The 19,896-nt window shown below is 38.4% G+C and overlaps 1 protein-coding gene and 1 long non-coding RNA gene across 2 annotated transcripts; one reads left to right on the forward strand and one right to left on the reverse strand.

Annotated features, from left to right (window-relative positions):
* Positions 1 to 1,073: 1,073 nt before the first annotated feature.
* LOC137321949 (uncharacterized) lies at positions 1,074 to 4,391 on the reverse strand. Its single transcript, XR_010962931.1, has 2 exons — positions 3,713 to 4,391; positions 1,074 to 2,104 (listed from the first exon to the last, which is right to left on the reverse strand). It is a non-coding gene; the product is annotated as an uncharacterized lncRNA (long non-coding RNA).
* Positions 3,810 to 7,809, forward strand: tcf21 (transcription factor 21). The gene is made up of 2 exons (XM_067984858.1): positions 3,810 to 4,406; positions 7,332 to 7,809. The coding sequence occupies exons 1-2, from the start codon at positions 3,945 to 3,947 to the stop codon at positions 7,419 to 7,421; spliced, it is 552 nt and encodes a 183-aa protein (XP_067840959.1). The 5' UTR covers positions 3,810 to 3,944; the 3' UTR covers positions 7,422 to 7,809.
* Positions 7,810 to 19,896: the final 12,087 nt, after the last annotated feature.

Here is a 19,896-nt window from a genome sequence, read left to right on the forward strand (position 1 = left end):
TTAGAACGGTATGCACTAACCAGCACAGGGCAAGTCATGCTAGACTAATTTAATCAAATTCTTCGAGGAAATGCAGTGGATATAGTACTTATAGGACTTTCTTTTCGCTCAGTTATAGTGCAAGGTCTGGATCGATACAATGTTTTGGACGAGACATCCACCGAAACTGCGCAGTGTGATTCAGGTACGAAGTCTTCTGAAGTGCAGTGAGGCAGAAAGTTTCAGACTACAGCTTAACTTCACATGTCACCATCCCCTGTCCTTCCGCGGCAGTTTCCCGGTGGTAGAAGGTTTTTTTCTCCAAAGTCCTAGAACCGTCAGCTGAATCGCCCAACAGAAAAATTTCAGGCCTCAAAACCTAGAAATATTTACCAACATGAAGAGCTGAGCTGTTTAACTCTGTGTCATTCTCAACTAACGGCAAGTCATTAATGCCGTTGGATTCCAAAGAACGGATTTGGAAATGACAACCTAGACATCCTGTCAGATCCAAGCATGTGACTTCCAATCGTTCTCATTGCCCCCTTCTAAAGATGTCGCCTTTTACCAAGGGCAGCCGGATAGTAGCCTACAATAGAGATTAACTGTCATTTTATATATATATATAGTAAAAGAGATCATCATGTTGTTACTAATTCATCTATACATTAAATATTCATTTAAATTATTTTGTTAGAAAATATGGTCTTTGGGTTTGATTGGCATATCATCCCAAATCAAACAGCTGACGTTATTCGATCATTGTAAATGGTTATCAGGTGGATACCGTCAGCTGTTCCCTCCCGAAAAATAATCTATTAAAACACCGATTTCTATTTTCACAATGGTCTCAATCCAAATCAACAGGGATCAGACTGTCACCAGCTCTGTCCGGATCGAGAAGATTAAAAAGCCTGTTTCAGAAATAAAGCTACACTCTAGTGCTATATAAAGGAATGCGGGTTACAGATGTTTGAATGGAAGACGCATGAAGCTTGCTGGTGTTTATAAGGATCCATAAGGAAAGAAGTTTCACTGTCAGCTCAATATCTGAGATCACAGGCGGAATAAGAGGCACAACAAAACGCCCACAGTTCAATAATAAATAATGTTTATCACTGAGAATTACAACATATATTTCCAAAGTCGTGCAGATCAAAAAGTGACTTAAAATAAAACCTAATTATAATTATAAAAAGAAAAGTCTGTCCAGCGATTAATGCAGGGAACGTTCAATGAAGTATATAAACATCGAGGAATAAGTAACCATTTTGGATAGTCCAGAAATAAACATTTTTTTCATATTCTATCCCATAACTCCTTTACCATCGACCCCATCTCACATCCCTTTTCTCAGGTTTGGGCGCGTTGGCCCGGGACTGAATCTTAGCTGATGATGAGCCATTAATCTCCTCAGTCATGGACCTTCTTCTCTTCGTTTACGAAATCAATCATTTCCACCATAAATCTTATCTGCGGGCAGTAATTTCCATCTCCACCTGCACAAACAAGTCCAAGAACAGAGAATCACAGGCTTCATAAATCTAGCACCGCTGCCTTTACAGTTTCGGAATTTACTGCCCAGTTGTTTTGCATTCCATAAAGCACTCATTCTGACGATATATTCTCAGAGCGCTAACTGCAGGATATCGTATGTAGGAACTCAAGCAGCATCAAGGTGTGAGGGAAAAGTCCAAATGAAAAGGATAATAACAGAAAGGAAGGAAAAGTGATGGAAATAAGGAATCAACTAAAGAGGGAAAAGGCGTTGAATGCCAAATCTGCACTCCACTCGCATTAATGTGTATCTGTTGCTCGTTCTCTAGAAGGTGGATTCTTTTCACCATAACACATTAATACGAAGAAATAACGCAAGGTGTAATTGTCCCTCTTAGATCTGTCATGTTTCTCAGCAGCAGTTCATCGGCCGTGGTTCCCTCAGAAATTCAAAGGGGAGCTTTCAGCTAAAGCCTTAAACACAGTCAGAATGTATAGAGAGATGCACGTCTTCAGATCAATGTTTTACTCATGTGCGATTCCTTTTAACCCAGGTATTTCAGACTACGGTAAGATCTATGTTATCTAGTCATCATTCCTGATTGGTAATCGTGATGCACCTTGAGCCCTGTAAACAAAACAGTAAGTATTCGCGTGATATAAAACATTTCCAAATTCTGTTAGAATCAATGGCGTTTTTCCTGGAAAAACTTGGACAATTTTTTTTGAAACCAAGGAACAAACATATATAAACATCCTGATTTACAAACTCGTAAGACACTTTAAGACACAATTGTTCGATTTTAGTTTCCAGGCTTGTTCCCAAAATCAACATAAAAAACAAAGTATTTCTCAAACTTAAACTATAAATCAACATATTTTCTAAAACATGTCGGATTCCACATGCCATGGAAGAAAAAGGAAGGAAGATTTGCATTCCTATAGCGCCTTTCACGACCTCAAAAGGCCCAAAAGCACTTTACAGCCAATGAAGTAGTTTTGAAGTGTAGTTACTGTTGTAATGTAGGAAACGCAGCAGCCAATTTGTGCACTGCAAGGTCTCAAAAACAACAATGAGATAATGGCCAGATAATCTGTTTGTAGGGGGATTTTTTTAACTTACTGGTTGTAAGCTTGCTCTGATCTGCATGTGTTAATACATTGTCTATTTTTTAATGCTTGGTGTAGAGTAAACAACGGTGAACTAAAACGTTGATTAAAATTGATGTATTAAGATCAAAACTGTGACATCACAACAGAAGTAAAGAAAACAAAGTGGTTGCTTCAAACTGGAGCCCTGACACACCACTGGGTGCACAAACCAGCATTGCACATCACCTAGAAGGGGGTTTTAATCATACAATTACTGTGAGGTATTATTTTGATAATGGTGAAATGACCCCTCTGCATTGAAATGACAGAGGAGATCTACCAATACAGAGGAGATTTCCAAGGATGTTGCCAGGACTGGAGAATTTTAGCTATGAGAAAAGTTTGGATAGGCTGGGGTTGTTTTCTTTGGAACAAATGAGGCTGAGGGGAGATTTAATTGAGGTATATGAAATTATGACGGGACTAGATAGAGTGGTTGGAAGGACCTATTTCCCTTAGCAGAGGGGTCAGTGACCAGGGGGCATAGATTTAAAGTAATTGATAGAAGGATTAGACGGGAGCTGAGGAAAAAACTTTTCACCCAGAGGTTGGTGGTGGTCTGGAACTCACTGCCTGAAAAGGTGGTAGAGGCAGAAACCCTCAACTCATTTAAAAAGTACTAGGATGTGCACTTGAAGTGCCGTAACCTACAGGGCAATGGACCAATTGCTGGAAAGTGTGATTAAGTTGGATAGCTCTTTTTCGTCGGCGGGGACACGATGGGCCGAATGGCCTCCTTCTGTGCCGTAACTTTCTGTGATTCAATGAAATGAAAATATTTCTCCGCTGTAGAATCATTCAACATCTATTCGGCAGATGTTTATAAAAAAAGTCACCCATTTGCAGAAAACTTTAACATAAAATATTTAATAATTCACTGGGAATAATACAAATTATTGAAACTTTTTCTTACAATACTCCTTTAATATGAATATCTCGAACTTCACCGAAAAGCTATGAATATATAAAAGTCGCGTTGCAAGTTATAGAGATTTGGTTGTTAAATGTTTTCAAGTTTTATTTTATCGACTAACCACAAAAGAAGCGGAATTTCTTTAATCGTTTTTTGGAAATGTATACTTACAGAAAGAATTGCGCGCATCCAGTGATTGTTAAAACCTCGCGGTCCCTCCTTCGTATTGCTAAGTCACGCCTCCAAACTAGCGAGATAAATTGCGGGTGTCCCATCCGGATCGCAGGGTCTTCAATCAAACTGAGTTGAGGAATTCACTCCAGCTGAAAAGCTCCAGATTCCTAACTTCCTCTGTGTCTTTTCGGTCATTAAAACTGAATTTGCAGGAGATCGTGGCGATACCATGTCCACTGGGTCCGTTAGCGATGCAGAAGACCTCCAGGAAATGGAAGCGCTGGGAACAGAGGAGGAATGCGATGGGATAAAAAGGAAATCTAACAAGGATTTCTGCACCTCCAACGATAGCAATGAAGATAGCTCCAACTATGAACACGAGTCCCCAAAGAAGTTCAGGGGGGCTTCGGGAAAGAGGCGCAAGACGGCCTCCAAGAAATCTTCTCTGAATGGGGTGACCCAGGAAGGGAAACAGGTCCAGCGTAACGCAGCAAACGCCAGGGAGAGGGCCAGGATGAGAGTGCTCAGCAAAGCCTTCTCCAGGCTTAAAACCACCCTGCCCTGGGTCCCACCAGACACAAAGCTCTCCAAACTCGACACCCTGAGGCTGGCATCCAGCTACATTGCCCATCTGAGACAGATCCTAGCCAACGACAAGTTTGAGAATGGTTACATTCATCCAGTTAACCTGGTAGGATTCCCCCTTTTAGTAAGACAGAGGTCTTTTCATGATTTTTTTAAAAGACCGTGTGTGTGCGAGTATGTATGTTGGAGAGTACGTGTTAGTGGATGTTTTTATGTGTTATTATGTGCATGAATTACGCTATGGACCTATGTTTGCATATATGTGTGCATGCGGTTATGTGTACGGGTTTGTACATATGTATGTGACTATGTTTGTATATATGTGTATGTGATTACGTGAATGGGTTTGTATATATGTTTGTGTATGTGTGTATGTGAATGGGTTTGTATATATGTTTGTGTATGTGTGTATGTGAATGGGTTTGTATATATGTTTGTGTATGTGTGTATGTGAATGGGTTTGTATATATGAATGTATGTACGTGATTATGTGAATGACTTTGTATATATGTGTGTATGTATGTATGTATGTGTGTGATTATGTGAATGGGTCTGCATATATGTATATATGTGTGTGTACACGAATCTATTGGTAGAGCCCTCTCCCAAATCAATCCCTGTGCATTCAGACATTTCGGCAGTTTTGTATTTATAAAACTGACCAGACGTTAACAGATAAGCAAACAAGGACAGTGGCTTTAAACAGACAACTCAGAGACAGCAACCCATGCTGCTTAACCGAATCAGAAAGCCCGCTTCAATTTAGGAGTTAGAGATTATTGCAATTCTTTGTGGTAAGAAAAAAATAATTTCTCTAAGCGAAGCTACCAAAAGTTGGAACCCTTAAAATGAGCAGTGAGAGGTTTATTTTGCTCTGTGTGTTAATGTAAAGAAAATATTTTACCAAACTGGGAAGGTTTATAATGGCAGTTTAGTAAAAGAACTTTAAAACATTTACATACAGATTAAAATATACTCCTCAAATTGTACGGGCGCGGAAGCATGGATTAAATCAAACTACAATAACTGAAAATTAATGTCGTTGTATGTAGGTTTGCTGTAGAAGTACTGTATGCAAATTCCAATTAAATTTAAAGGATTTTTGGCATAAGATGTATGATGAGCCAGCCTGATTAGCAATATAACTAAACGATCTCCGCAGTATAAACCTCATAGAGATACTAATCTTTTGTACATGCACTCCATAATTGTCCCAAATAAAATATACACTGCCTTTTTATTTGCCATAGTCAGTCACAAATCACTTTAATCAAAAAATATCTAGTAGATCTGGCTAATGTTACATTTTAAAAGGCGGGAATGCATTTTCAAAACTTTTAAATCTATGTCCAACTGGAGGGGACTTGTTTCACTTTACTGTCCTATTTAAACAGTAATGTTCAACCGTTTTACTTTGCCTCTGCACAATGTTCTCAGTTTTTACTGGTTTACTGCTGCATTAAAATAAAACTATGGGGAAGTTTGTCAAGTAATTGAATGCAGATATTGTGAAACTTCAACCATTGTTTGGAAAACTGCCTGTGGGCCTTACAGTATCTGTTTGATACTTAGTAAAAGCATCATTTTATCCATTTCACTCATTTTCCAAAGTCACCTTCGCCCATTGTAATTGGGAACAAATAGATTTCCTAATAGATTTCGAAGTGTACTAGAAAATAACAAGATTCTGTGGACTTTAAACAGTTCCTCCTGTGTTTAAGGAAATACGGATTTGCAGTTTCTCGGTAAAAATGGCAGGATTGTTGCGAACTATAACTCATCTTCAAAACGGAAAACTCTTGAAAGATCATTTGAACACGTTCACGTTTAGTGAAATGAACAGGGACTAGAATTTCTCAGTAAGAAAGATCTAAGAATATCATAACAATATTTATAGTACGAGTGCATTATCCAAATGTTGTCCTTAATCCAAATGAAAAAAAGCCATTGACAAAATGATCAATTTTTTCTGACTGCTAACCCCTTAGTGATGTTTTTTTTTATTTTAATGTTGCAAGCCGTTTATCGATAAAGGTAGGAACATCGTAGCTGTACTGGTGTGTAATCGACACAAGTTTCCCCCTCAACAGTAATTATCTTGAAGTGTTTAAAATCGGTACTTTTTTATTACAAATTTTCACCTGAAATATCTTAGTAAATTTTGTGAAACTTCCATTGGTTTCATTTATTAAATATTTCAGAATTTGATTTTATTGAATGAACCTGAGGATTGACGTTCCTGAGATGGTTTCGCGTGTTGATTCACATTGTAAAAGTGTTAAATCGAACTATTTCAAATAATTAACAGCGTCAATTAAATCGATTTAGAATATTTGAAGTATATATATGGGATCTGTGTCATTAACACGCGATTAGTATACAATCTAAACCTGACCTGTTTTGATATATGGAGCGGATTTGTTGTCTGCTGAAATATTTACAACCTACTACTCCGGAAATACAACATTTAAAACTTTTTATTGAGCAGAAGACGTCACCGATCATAAAACAATCAAACCCAGTACAAGATTTGAAACTTCATTTTCTTGTAGTCTTGTTGTCTTGCCCATGGTAATCATTTTGGGGCCATTTTTGAACATGTACAGTACTAGTATTTTAACGGCGTTTAAACATCATTGCATTACTTATAATGTAAAATATCAATAATCAAAACTTGAGTTCTCACACTGTTCCACCCACTACTTTGTTTTTTTCAACTGATCAGTAGTAAATGGTGATTGGTTTCCGCTCATTGCTCGATCATTGGTTTCACCTCTACGTTTTGGTAACGATTCACAAATAACATCTTTGTGCAGATTTGGATTGGACTTGGATGGAGGTACTTCGTCTCTTTAGTTGCACGCTTCATGTTTTTCCCTCTTTTATTAAAACTATCTGAACTATCGACATAAAAGATTGCATAATGTAGAAATCGCAGGCAGTACCAGCAAACTAACAATGAACAAACTTCGTTTGGTTTCTTCTTTTAATGAACCAATATTAACCAATATTTATTTCCTTTTTATTTCAGACGTGGCCGTTTATGGTGGCGGGAAAACCAGAGAATGAGCTAAAAGAGGTTGTTAACACAGGTCGTTTGTGTGGGACTACAGCATCGTGACTATAAAAAAATAACAGTTAAAAGTAAAGACGGGCGAAAACGAGAAATCACAAAGAACAAACACTGATTGACGAAGAGACGGCCGGATCTCTGTGACCATCCCAGCCTAGGTTCAATCACAAGGACGCGTGTTCTTACACTCCTGGCGTGTCGATATTGTTGCAGTACTTTGCTGGTCAAAGTGCGAAAGGGATCTTTACGTCTTCATTTATAGTAGTGACCAGACTTTAATGTTGTCGTGCAAGATAATGTAGGTACGTTGAATTTCAGAGCTGACTTTGATAGTCATTTGCTGTGTAAGGAAGCATCATATAAAAGATATATATTTTCTTTAACCGCAGGTCTTTTCAAATCATGTAAATAAAAGTTTGCTTTATATTTAAACGTCCGTAACTGTGTGGGCATATATTATCTTCTTTCCTCAGATTAGGCGAGGCACATATATGTCTATATATACATATATATATGTGTGTGTACGTTACTAGCATCTTTGCGCTGATTGTCTAACAGTCTGTTTCCAACAGATTCCAAACGTCGACAATAGACGCAACGAAGTGACAACAGCAATGATTTGTTTATTTCTTCCACTAAAGGGATAAGCAAGAGATATCTCATGTTATTGAGTCAGGGCTCAAAGAAAACAAACATCTGCGCTTGCTCTGCATCCTTGGAGTTTAGGCACGATTGCTGACCTTGTACGAAAGAAGAAGAACAGATCTAAAATTAAGCGGAGGTTCCATTTAAAAACAACCTTCCAGGTATATCGCTTTGGTAACAAAGAGGCACTTTACAGCTCTGGGCTTTAAGTGGCATGTATTCATACAAGTAACAAAGTAGGTCCTCTGGAGCAACGATCTGATGTTCTGCCAAGCTGCAGGGGGATCCAGGTGTTTTCCGGCGATGAAATTATAATGCACCATTTTTTGATTCGAATATATCTAGTGCCTTATTTTCCATATTAGACTTCCCCCTATCTAGTTAGTAGTCGAGCCACATAGATAAAGAGCAGTCCCAGACTTAATCCCCTGTCTGTGCTGTTAGTTGATCTCAGTCAGGATGGCAGTAGGCAGCACCTCTGGCTTACGGTCCTGATTGCTATTCAGTGACTGACCCCTGGTGTTAGTCCACAAATGTGGACATTGGGTGAGGGCAGGATCAGGGCTCAGCTGTGACTGCCCCCCTTCCACATATTCAAATGCCCTGCCACCACTCACACAATGCTCATAAATAAAGAAATATTAATAAAGGCCACTTGGGCAAGGTATCCGAGCGCAAGCAGTGTCTGTGGAATTATACCTCAGTAAGGGGTCAACATCTTCAAAGGGAAGGGCAGAAAACTGGTGAGAAAAGAGAGGGAAAAATAAGAAAATTCCCACAATATGGTTTTAGTTGTGTAACTTTGGTGCAATGCTCCATTGTCACAAGTTCATGTCACAAAGTAAGTTATCCACCCCAGCCATTTTGTGGTGATGAAGCTCTTTGACCCTTAAACTGTTGATGGTTCCAAGAAACTCTGTTCTCCTTGGCAAGCCTTTTTTTTAAATTTCAATTTCCACACCATGAAGCTAAAAAAAAATCCCCTCATTAGAGTAACAGTGCTGCTCAGATATTAGAGGAAATAACAGACTTTTATAGTTTAAATGTAAATGAAAGATTTTCAAAACTTTACTTCTGCTCTTTTTGACTTTTCATTTCTATTCTTTCTAAAATATTTACTATTTTAACATATACTTTAAAATATTACTTACTTACACCGTGGTTCTTATTTATTTTGAGTTTGAAATCTAAATGTACTTCTTCTCCTGTGCCTTCATTAGCCTGTGCTCCATTTTTGAGCTGAACCCCACACCTCTTAAATTTGCTCTTGGTTGCTTACAACCGATACCAAAGACTGTTTTCCCAGCTAATCAAGAGACTGAATATCATTGTTTCCTTGATTATCTCATTGGGACTACTAGATCAACATTTCATATCTTTGTTTGGCCTCTGGTTGCAAGTACAAAGCACCCAATGAGATAACTGGTTGGCAGTCTAGTAGAGTCAGTGCACCAAAATAATTCCTCTCATCAGTAGCAGCCCAAGAGCTAAAACTGTTTTTATTTGGACTATTCTGGAAATCAGAATTCTCTAAAGTTTGAACTTGACCTTTTGTTCCCATTATATAGTGCTTTGCCAAATCTCATCTAAGTGCGTAAGAACATAAAAATGTATGGAACAACCTTGACCAGTCGTATTCCACAGAAGACATTTTTATGGTCTCAACCTCATTGAAACCAATGTCCCAGATCACTGATCCCAGATCTGTGCATACTCTCAACCTGTAAAGGGTTAAAAGAGTGAAATCTGGGTTGGTGCTTGGCGTGGGAGTGTGACTTTCTATAAAACAGGCAAATCAGCTGAATTTGACAGTTTAGCAGTTTTGTCCACTGAAACTGCTTTTCTCAGGAACATGTTGATCAAAATAGTTGTAGCCACCAGGAACCAATATATGCTCTTATAACCACTTATTCATCTTGCTCTTTTTAAAAGGAGTTCATCAATGTAACATTGACTGTTTTTCTATGAATCTGTTTCATACATCTACTTCTACTTCTTTGCTTCTTTCAGGCTTGTTAATCTTATGCTCATTCACAGTTTGAGGCAATTCACCCACTCAAATCTGCATTATTTGTGGCTTTCAACATCTTAATGACCTGTGTCATGTGCCCTCTCAATCTTCTTTTCTCCAAAGAAAACAAATGCATTTCTGTAACATAAAGCGCAGTTATATTGGCACTTTTGTACTGCTACAAATCACTTTCTACTTTGCAGCATCGAAGACATGCAGTGTGAAACCCCTATAAGATGGCCTTTGCACACTGCTTGAGTTTGATGTCTGTGCAGTTTAACTCCAATGTGGTGTCAAGCTGGATTTAAAAAGTACTTGGGGATTCATTCAACCTCCTGGGCATTTTATAAACTTAGTCTATTTTAATAATGTTTTTTTAAAAATGGACACTCCAGCCCATGTTCTCGAAACATTAAAAATTCAACTAGTTGGTGTGTGCAGAGTTCTCTCCTGGTGGCAAGATTCCAATTGGCAGCCAGGTAATTTAATTGGGTCTTTGTGGTTGCAAATCACACTCTGAACCTACTGCACAGTATAGTCACTGTACTTGAGTTTTAAATGCTGAATAATCCTTGTCAATTGTATCCATTTCTGATTGCAAAATGGCTGCTGCATTTATCTACATAGCAACAGTCGTTGCACTTCAAAGTGATTAATTGGATATGAAGTGTTTTGAGACATTTCTCAGAGGCATAATGAGGTGTTGTATGAATATAAGTCTTTCTTTTCTTTATTGATATAATCCAATCATCAAATTTTAATCTATTTTAGGGTGAGGATGGACTAAGTAGTTCTGATCAGGGATGCATTGTATGAAACTTGGATTTCCTCTGAGATCCATGATAAAGCTTCCACTGCAACCAGGGGAAAAAAATGTTATAATGAGATATGTGCAGCACTGAGATTGTGTAAGTTTTCAGTTTAAGGGAAGGCTTACAAGGTCATTTCCCCCAGACATGTTTAATGCAATGAAACCTAGAAAGTCCTTAAAAGTCCTTAGTATCAGTTTTCTCAATTAAATATTTACAAAGTTAATTAGAAAGTAGATGTTTGAAACACATTTTGCATAACAAAAATCAGATGAAATAATATTGCACAATAAATTGGTTCCTACTGTGCAATTTTATTACACCTAGTTTTTGTTTTATATGCTCTTACAAAATATTAACAAATTTTTTCCTTGTATTTATTTGAATGTGAGAACATTAAAAGTGAAACAAGGAATGTGCTCCTTTTTTATTGTTATTATTTACTCGGTAGAACTTAATAACGGCTTGATCTATGTGAAATAACTGATATATGGGTCTAACTCTGAAAATACATTTTAGAACTGTGGTTGCTTAAAGCTTATTTTCTAAAGGCTGGCTGTCTCAGCACTACTAATATGGCAATGTTAAGTCAGTGTGCCATTCGACCAGTCTGATCCTTCAAAACTGTGTAACAGATTGGGGTTATGACCTAACCTGTTTGTAAAACCTCTTCAACGGTTTCTGTTTTTCTATTTTATGTGAATTTTAGTTTTGGGCAAATTTTCCCCTTTTTTTCCACTAATTGTAACCCTTTCTTTGTTACCTGGCTTGGGACGTTTGCACCAATAAGCTTGTTTATGATCTGCTCCCAGGCTACTATCATTGTCCTCCATTGTCCAGGCTTGACTCTCCTCTTCAAATTGCTGTGCTCTGTTCCTTTGCAGCTTCTGCTCAGCGTCTCCCTGCTCGACGTGGCTACATTTGGGATCTGAGTGTAACAGGAATTTAAAACTACATCCATCTCTGCTTCAAGCATTGAGAGTTAATTCACTAATTCTCAGCACCACAGAGTCCCTTATCATTGTTTATATTTTCAGTGGACAGAGTACAATGAAATTGAACTCCAACTCATCATGTTTTATTGTGCCATTTATTAGTAGTCTATACTTTGCGTGCCAATCTTGATTGCTGTATGGTCTCAAAGAGGAAATTGTGATTTTAATTATTTAGCAGCACCAGTTTTAGCATTCTATTAAATTACTTTTCAATATTCTGCCTATAGCATAAAGATATAAAAAAGATGGTACATAAGGTGGACATAATTGTGTGAAAATGAATCTGCTTTAATTTGGGATTATAGTAGTTTTATATTCTGGTGATCAGCATGAGCCATGTCACGTCAACCTGCCAATCCCAGTTATCATTTGCCAGTTCTCAGATGGGTGTTTTAGTGGCAGCGCCATAGCACAGCATTGTTTTTCACTGGGGAATGGGGAATGGAGACACATTCCTGCTCACTCTACCACAAACAGGCCTCTGTTGACTGGGTATGAAACTGTATTGAAGTTTATGCCATGGAAAAATATGTGACTTGCTGTCCTGCTAATGAGAGATATATGGAGATGACATTTTGGCTCATACAAAAGTTACAAATATCTTTTATTTAAAAGTCATAAAATCTGTATATATTTATATAAACACAGTTACAGATTACAAGCCAAGCACAGTGTTGCCATCCTATCCAGAATAGATTATAGCATAAACAAACCTGGGAGTGCATAAATGTAACAATTCAAAATGAGTTTCATAACAATATATCAGCACCCAAGTTCAAACTGAGTTATGTGAGTGAACTACTGAAACTTAATCTTTTTTTGAAATCGGGTAGAGTTTGCTTAAAACAAAACAGAATATTTTAAAATATTAAAATAACCACAACTATTTCAAAAACAAACTTCTAATCTTTAAATGATATTTTGTTTCTTTACAATCAGTAGAAACCATAGCAGCAAGGAACTCATTTTCAACCAGATCACTTAAGTCACATTGTTTATCCTATGAAATAACTCTTTACAGAAACAACAAATCTTTTGGCCTGCATTTCTTCTCCATATAAATTCCACACTATTCTGAAGAAATATGCTATTAAAGTAATGTTGGTTAGATGCACTTTTCAGAATCATTTCAAAGTATCTTCATTATAGTTTTATCAGGAATAGCGTTAAAGCCCTACTTCACACATTACTGTCAAAATGCAACATGTGCTTTACTCAGTCCAAACATATGCGGTAAGAGCTCACACTATTGGATACACTCTGTAGATTTATTTGTGCATTGTTTTTGAATTTTGAAAGTTATGTTCAGGATTGGATTTGGTGTAAGATATGTGCAGAATTGAAATCAGATAATGAATGATTTGAATAGACCTGATCGCCAGGCCCATTGTCATAGCCCCAGTTTCAGTCTGTATGTGATGAGACAGTGATCAAGATCATGGCAAATATTATAGTATGAGTGGAAGTATTTGATTCCTGCTGTACAAGACGTGGAGCAAGGGGCAGTGGATAACAAATTGCAAAATGACACATTTATGTGGGAGAACAGCCTTTCTCAACAGCTGATATAGGTTTAAATGGCAATTCTAATTTTTGCATTTTTCTGAGATAAAATTAAACCACTCCGACATATTGCATTGATTTAGAATTCTTATCACATACCAGCAGTTAACTGTATTTATTCTTACATACCTAGGTACCCTTTGGCTGTCGCTCACATTTTGGATGCAGAATGGGAGGGGAAGAGACAGGGATGTTAGCAATTTGTATCCCTCCCCTTTATTATGACTCCTAGTTTCTACCTGGTTTCTAAAGTTCTGAGCTCACAATGAATATTCAGATAGATAATATTCAATGCTATTTAAAATAGTTACAAAATAAAAATGGCTTGATATAATAATGTCTTAGCTGACCTGTAATGTTCTGCTCTTTCATTGGGAAATCAGGCCATAGATTTCAGTGAAATGACAGTTTATGTACAGTAAAAGTCGAGCTTGCAAGGCATTCTTCAGCTCTGCTTACTTCCTTTGTAAGAGCCACACACTATATATCATCCAGAGATGTGGCAAGCATCTACATCATCCTGGCCAGACCACCACTGAGAAAATAAACTTGGAAGCATTATCCCAGCACAGCTGCATGGCTGCTCCAGATCTGCAGAACGTTGCATTGTAGGAGGATAGTCATTAAAGAGATAGAAAACAAATTCCCATGGATTTTGGGATCAAGCTAATTCTACAGCTGGATATGTGCCTGGAATTTCACTAGGTTGTCCGGATACAACATTTATCTTAAATTTTTAATTTATGTCATTAAAACAAACCATAATGCCAGGAACATAATGAAATATTTTAACTTTAGTCCAGTATCATTAAATTCTCATCAAAGGTACAAAGTTCATAGTCGGAGGGGTACAGCCCATTCTAATCAGAACAGATTGTAGTATTTTCCAATCTATTTCCTACTTGCCCAATAGATATGGCAGGAGAAGACTGCCATAGAGAAGACTCCATTGTTTGATAAATAAATGGCCCAGTAGCACAAAAATATTGGTGCATTAACAAGTATTAGAGAGGTAATATATACAGATTCTCTTGGATTTTTACATGGTAATTTGTTTTTGAAGTCTGTAATACTTCTGGATCTTAGCTGGTCCAACTGGTTGAAGCACCTATGGGAAACAATGGTGTACCCCACAGGATGGGAGAGCAAAATGGAAAGCAAGTCAATCTGCAGCATTTTTGCCCAGCTCAGTAGTGGCAGATGATCTGTTTCCAGATAGAGACCTGATAGCGGGCTATCTAGCCACTGTCTTAGTTGGGCAAAAGTGCCTGACATGGGAAGTATGTAAAAGAAAATGTAATGAATGTGGACATGAAAAAAATAAGAATTTCTGCCTCCATCTGGATTATAGTATAGGCATTACTTGCTGATTGGATTGGCTATTGTTATCTATGTGGTTGAAAGTTTGTCACACCCTTTAAGTTGTTTGGAATGGAAGAGTAATTAATCATATTTTAGATATTAGAAATAGAAATAGCTAATAAAGTGCTATTTTAATCATCTAACAGCTTGTCTTTAAGGCTGAGCAAAGTGACATAAATATTGGTCAATTCTGCTGGCATCACCAATTTCAACATAATCAGTTGCTTATATGATTAGGAGCTGGTGCTGGGTGGAGTATACTGTAGATGGAATGTCATCGTTCACCCATCAACATTTCATTTGTCCATATACTTTTGATTCTGACATTAGTTTCACTTTATGTTAGCATTAGTTTTTGAGACCAGCCAGATGGATTGTTGAGACTTTTCTGGTCCTATATATGTTGTTTCAGTTTTGTGCTAAAAAAAGAAAAGAAAGAACTTGCATTTATATAGTGCCTTTCATGACCTCAGGACATTCCAAAGTGCTTTTCAGCCAATGAAATACTTTTGAAGTATAGACACTGTTGTAATGTAGGAAACGAGTGGCCAATTTTTACACTGCAGTGTCCCACCAGCAGGAATGAGATAATAAGAACATAATAATATAAGAAATAGGAGCAGGAGTAGGCCAATTGGCCCCTCGAGCCTGCTCTGATCCTAACCTCAAATCTAAATTCATGTCCAATTTCCTGCCCGCTCCCCGTAACCCCTAATTCCCTTTATTTCTAGGAAACTGTCTATTTCTGTTTTAAATTTATTTAATGATGTAGCTTCCACAGCTTCCTGGGGCAGCAAATTCCACAGACCTACTACCCTCTGAGTGAAGAAGTTTCTCCTCATCTCAGTTTTGATAGAGCAGCCCCTTATTCTATGATTATGTCCCCTAGTTCTAGTTTCACCTATCCTTGGGAACATCCTTACCGTATCCACCCGATCAAGCCCCTTCACAATCTTATATGTTTCAATAAGATCACCTCTCATTCTTCTGAACTCCAATGAGTAGAGTCTCAATCTACTCAACCTCTCCTCATATGTCCGCCCCCTCATCCCCGGGATTAACCAAGTGAACCTTCTTTGTACTGCCTCAAGAGCAAGTATGTCTTTTCTTAAGTATGGAGACCAAAACTGTATGCAGTATTCCAGGTGCGGTCTCACCAATGACCAGATAATCTGTTTTAGTGATGTTGGTTGAGGGATAAATGTTGTCCACGACTCCGGGGAGAACTTCTCTGCTCTTCTTGAAAATAGTGCCATGGGATCTTTTACATCCGCCTGAGAGGGCAGACAGGGACTCAGTTTAATGTGCATCCGAAAGACGACACTTTTAACAGTGCAGCACTCCTCTAGTACTGCATTAAAGTGTCAGCCTAGATTTTGTGCTCAAGTCCCTGAAGTGGACTGTAAACTAACCACCTTCTGCCTCAGAGGCAAGAGTGCTACCACTGAGGCACAGCTAACACTAACATCATGAAATAAGAGTTAGCTCAATCGCTTGCTCAACTCTCTTCATGATCTGACTTCAGGTGGAGTGGTGGACGCTGTTGGATAAAATAAAAACAGTTTACTGTGACACAGAAGAGCAGGTAATTGATCAATGCAGTCAGGCCAACAAAACATACTGCAATCAAACTTGATAACAGATGGAGTTTGTCCTTTGTCAATAGGTTTGTCTTTACACATGGGAGGCAACTTGAACATCTTGAGTAATGAATAAAACTTTACAGAATCTGGTATCAGTACACATCTCTCTTCTGAAACCACATCTCAAGCCTCATTCTCTGTACCCAGTAATAGCTAGAGATAGAAAGAGAGAAGAGAACCATTCAGCTCAAAACTGTCCACACTCCAGTCTAATTATTTTAGTTGGGCTTATCTTGCAGATTGCCAATCTTAAAGGATAACTTCTTCAAAACTAGCTTCATTCAATTACTTTTCCAAAAAGTCTTCACATCTCAGATCCAGCAATGCCATCAACAATAAGCATTCTTTGTTGACTGCAAGTTTCTTCTTAATCTGGGTTAAGTGCTTATTGGACATTTCACAGTCTCTCTGGGAAAACAATTGGTAGATCCACTAAGCTTAGAACTCTGCTGCATTATTTTTCAAAATCTTGACATTGACCTTTTTTTCATTATGAAAGTTTTAAAATTTTTTCAGCCAAACTCTCAAAAATTCAGCCACCAGTTTACACGAAAGATATAATTGTACATAAGAACATAAGAACATAAGAAATTGGAGCAGGAGCAGGCCAATCGGCCCCTCGAGCCTGCTCCGCCATTCAATAAGATCATGGCTGATCTGATCCCAACCACAAATCTAAAGAACACAAGAAGTCGGAGCAGGACCCGGCCACATAGCCCCTGGGCCCTCTCCGCCACCCACAGGGCATTGACCGATCCGAACTCAGCTTCATGTCCAATTTCCTGCCCGCTCCCCATAACCCCTAATTCCCTTTACTTCTAGGAAACTGTCTATTTCTGTTTTAAATTTATCTAATGATGTAGCTTCCACAGCTTCCTGGGGCAGCAAATTCCACAGACCTACCACCCTCTGAGTGAAGAAGTTTCTCCTCATCTCAGTTTTGAAAGAGCAGCCCCTTATTCTAAGATTATGCCCCCTAATTCTAGTTTCACCCATCTTTGGGAACATCCTTACTGCATCCACCCGATCAAGACCCTTCACAATCTTATATGTTTCAATAAGATCGCCTCTCATTCTTCTGAACTCCAATGAGTAGAGTCCCAATCTACTCAACCTCTCCTCATATGTCCGCCCCCTCATCCCCGGGATTAACCGAGTGAACCTTCTTTGTACTGCCTCGAGAGCAAGTATGTCTTTTCTAATTGTATCTCCCTGATCTAGCTAGAAGTCTTGGTAAATGACATCATGGTGAATATTCAAAAGGAAAACGTTCAGATATAAAATACTCACTCGTTTAATATACAGCAAAAAGTCAACTTAGAATGCTTGAGAATAATGGGCTAAACCATTCTTTATGGGCCTAAAGGAATATTTTTGGCACTAACTATGCATGAACTCCACGTAGTCACTGCATAGCTGTAATATTACTATTTTCTACATTCATGCACTGTAATTAAGCCATACAATGGGAAATAACAGATAAAAAGGCAAATTTAACAGCTTATCAACTGAAAATGAAGCACGGGACCTTAATTACGACAGCGATCAGACAGGAAATATGTGAAAATGGAATGCAAAACCAAGGTAGCACAGAAGGTAACACAGCAGGAACTTTAGATATAGGAAATACAGTTTATTAAAAGAGGAGTGAATATTGCGGACATCAAAAACAAATTACCTCTACCAACTGGCCATAAATATGCTTGAGCTAAGGCAGCTTAAAAATAGCTTAAAATTTTACAGAATTAAGGGGGATGCAGGAACTACCGCGATAACTTTAAAAGGATGGCACGCAATAAGATAGCCCTTAAAGAAGATTGAAGACTAAAGGGAAAAGATGGAAACGTGTCAGCAATAAAACTGATTGCTATTGAAAAGAAAATGGCCCCACTTTTCAACTTCATAAGTGAGAGGATCAATTTATTATTCCTCAGATTCTGACAATTTTTTAATATTGTGAATTATTTTATGTCAATTAGCATATAAAATATTAACGACATTACAATTACTAGATTGCAATTTGAAGTAAAATACCTCCTCCGATGATGTACACTTCAAAGTCATATATTCATAAATATAAATTTATATCCATACAAATGATTCATCCATATTTTCATTTATGGCTGAGTCTTTAGACTATGACTCATTATTGTTGTGTCTGAGGAGGATGAGGAAGACCATGAGGAAGAATCAAGGCAAGAGGATGGGATAGATTACTCTGGCAACAGTGGACATACCATAAGCGGGAAAGGAGAAAAGATGGAGGACAGATCCTCAAGGTTATGTACTGTCCTTCACAGGGAGACATCTTTTGAGGTTAAAGACATCCACTGAGGCACCTACAAAATACAAAGTCAGACAGATTTTAATACTGTGGGCATGCTCCAGATGTGGAAAAGGCTGCGATGGGGAATCAATTCTGCTGGTGGGCAGGATTTAAAGTCCTGGAACAGCAGGCATTTTGAAAATTTGGATGCAGCATGTTCCTGGAGAAGAAAGTATGTCTGGAAGGAATAGTATAATCCACTGCACAGCTTACTGCTCTGATGGAGCTATCAAGATTCTTCTAAAGGAAGTGAAACAGAAGAAGGAATCCATCTTTGGCACTGAGCTCTGCAGGCCATCAAGATCAGTTCAAAATAAATGGGAAGAGGTGGCTAGTGTCAATACCTTGTCCACAACACCATGCACCAAGAAATAGTCAGGAAAAAGTTGAATGACTGGTCCAGTAGCCTCATGTGTGAAGCCTCAAATGATTGTTTCTCAACATTGCAGTTCACTATAAGGCTGTGGCAATTCCAGGGACATCTGTAGTGGTGCCCCTCCTCACCCCATGTCAGATGCCCTAAGGATAGTCGATGCCATAGAGGCCTAGGGCTCCAGAATGGAGCAGGTTATCTCTTCCAGCTTTACCAGACTTGGAGATAGTTTATAGTAAACCATGATCCGGAGCTTCACTGATATTTCTTAGTGACATTAGGTGTGCTGTAAGACCAAACAGCGGCCATGGCGCGGCACTGCCCAGGAGCAGCGGTATGATGGAATGGAAGGTGATGATGGTGCTGTCTCTCTGGACATCAAAGCATTCAGGTCTTCCTATAAGCTCCTTCTGATGCTTGCACAGAAAACACAAAGGCCTAGGCTACCCATATCGTAGTGGATGTAGGCTCCTCAATCCCAAGAAGCATGTAGAGCAGTCAGCCACCTAAATGAACCTAGAACCTAAATGAAGCATAAGGTTAGTGGTGAGAGCACATACGTCACACACAGTCATCAAGGAAAAGCACCATGGAAGCAAACACTAGGCGCTCGCATACATGACATGGTCTGACTTCAAAAATCTGGGAGCACTGAAGCAGTGTGTAGAGTATTTTTGCAAAGGTTTGAGAACATGTTTCATTGGATGGCATGAATGGGATTTTTGTGAGTTGCCTGGAAGATTAAAGCATTGTAGGTGAAAGTTTACTGTGGAGAGCACGAGAAGATGCAGACAGC

Source organism: Heptranchias perlo, chromosome 5, assembly GCF_035084215.1.
Source record: "Heptranchias perlo isolate sHepPer1 chromosome 5, sHepPer1.hap1, whole genome shotgun sequence".
Taxonomy (NCBI): domain Eukaryota; kingdom Metazoa; phylum Chordata; class Chondrichthyes; order Hexanchiformes; family Hexanchidae; genus Heptranchias; species Heptranchias perlo.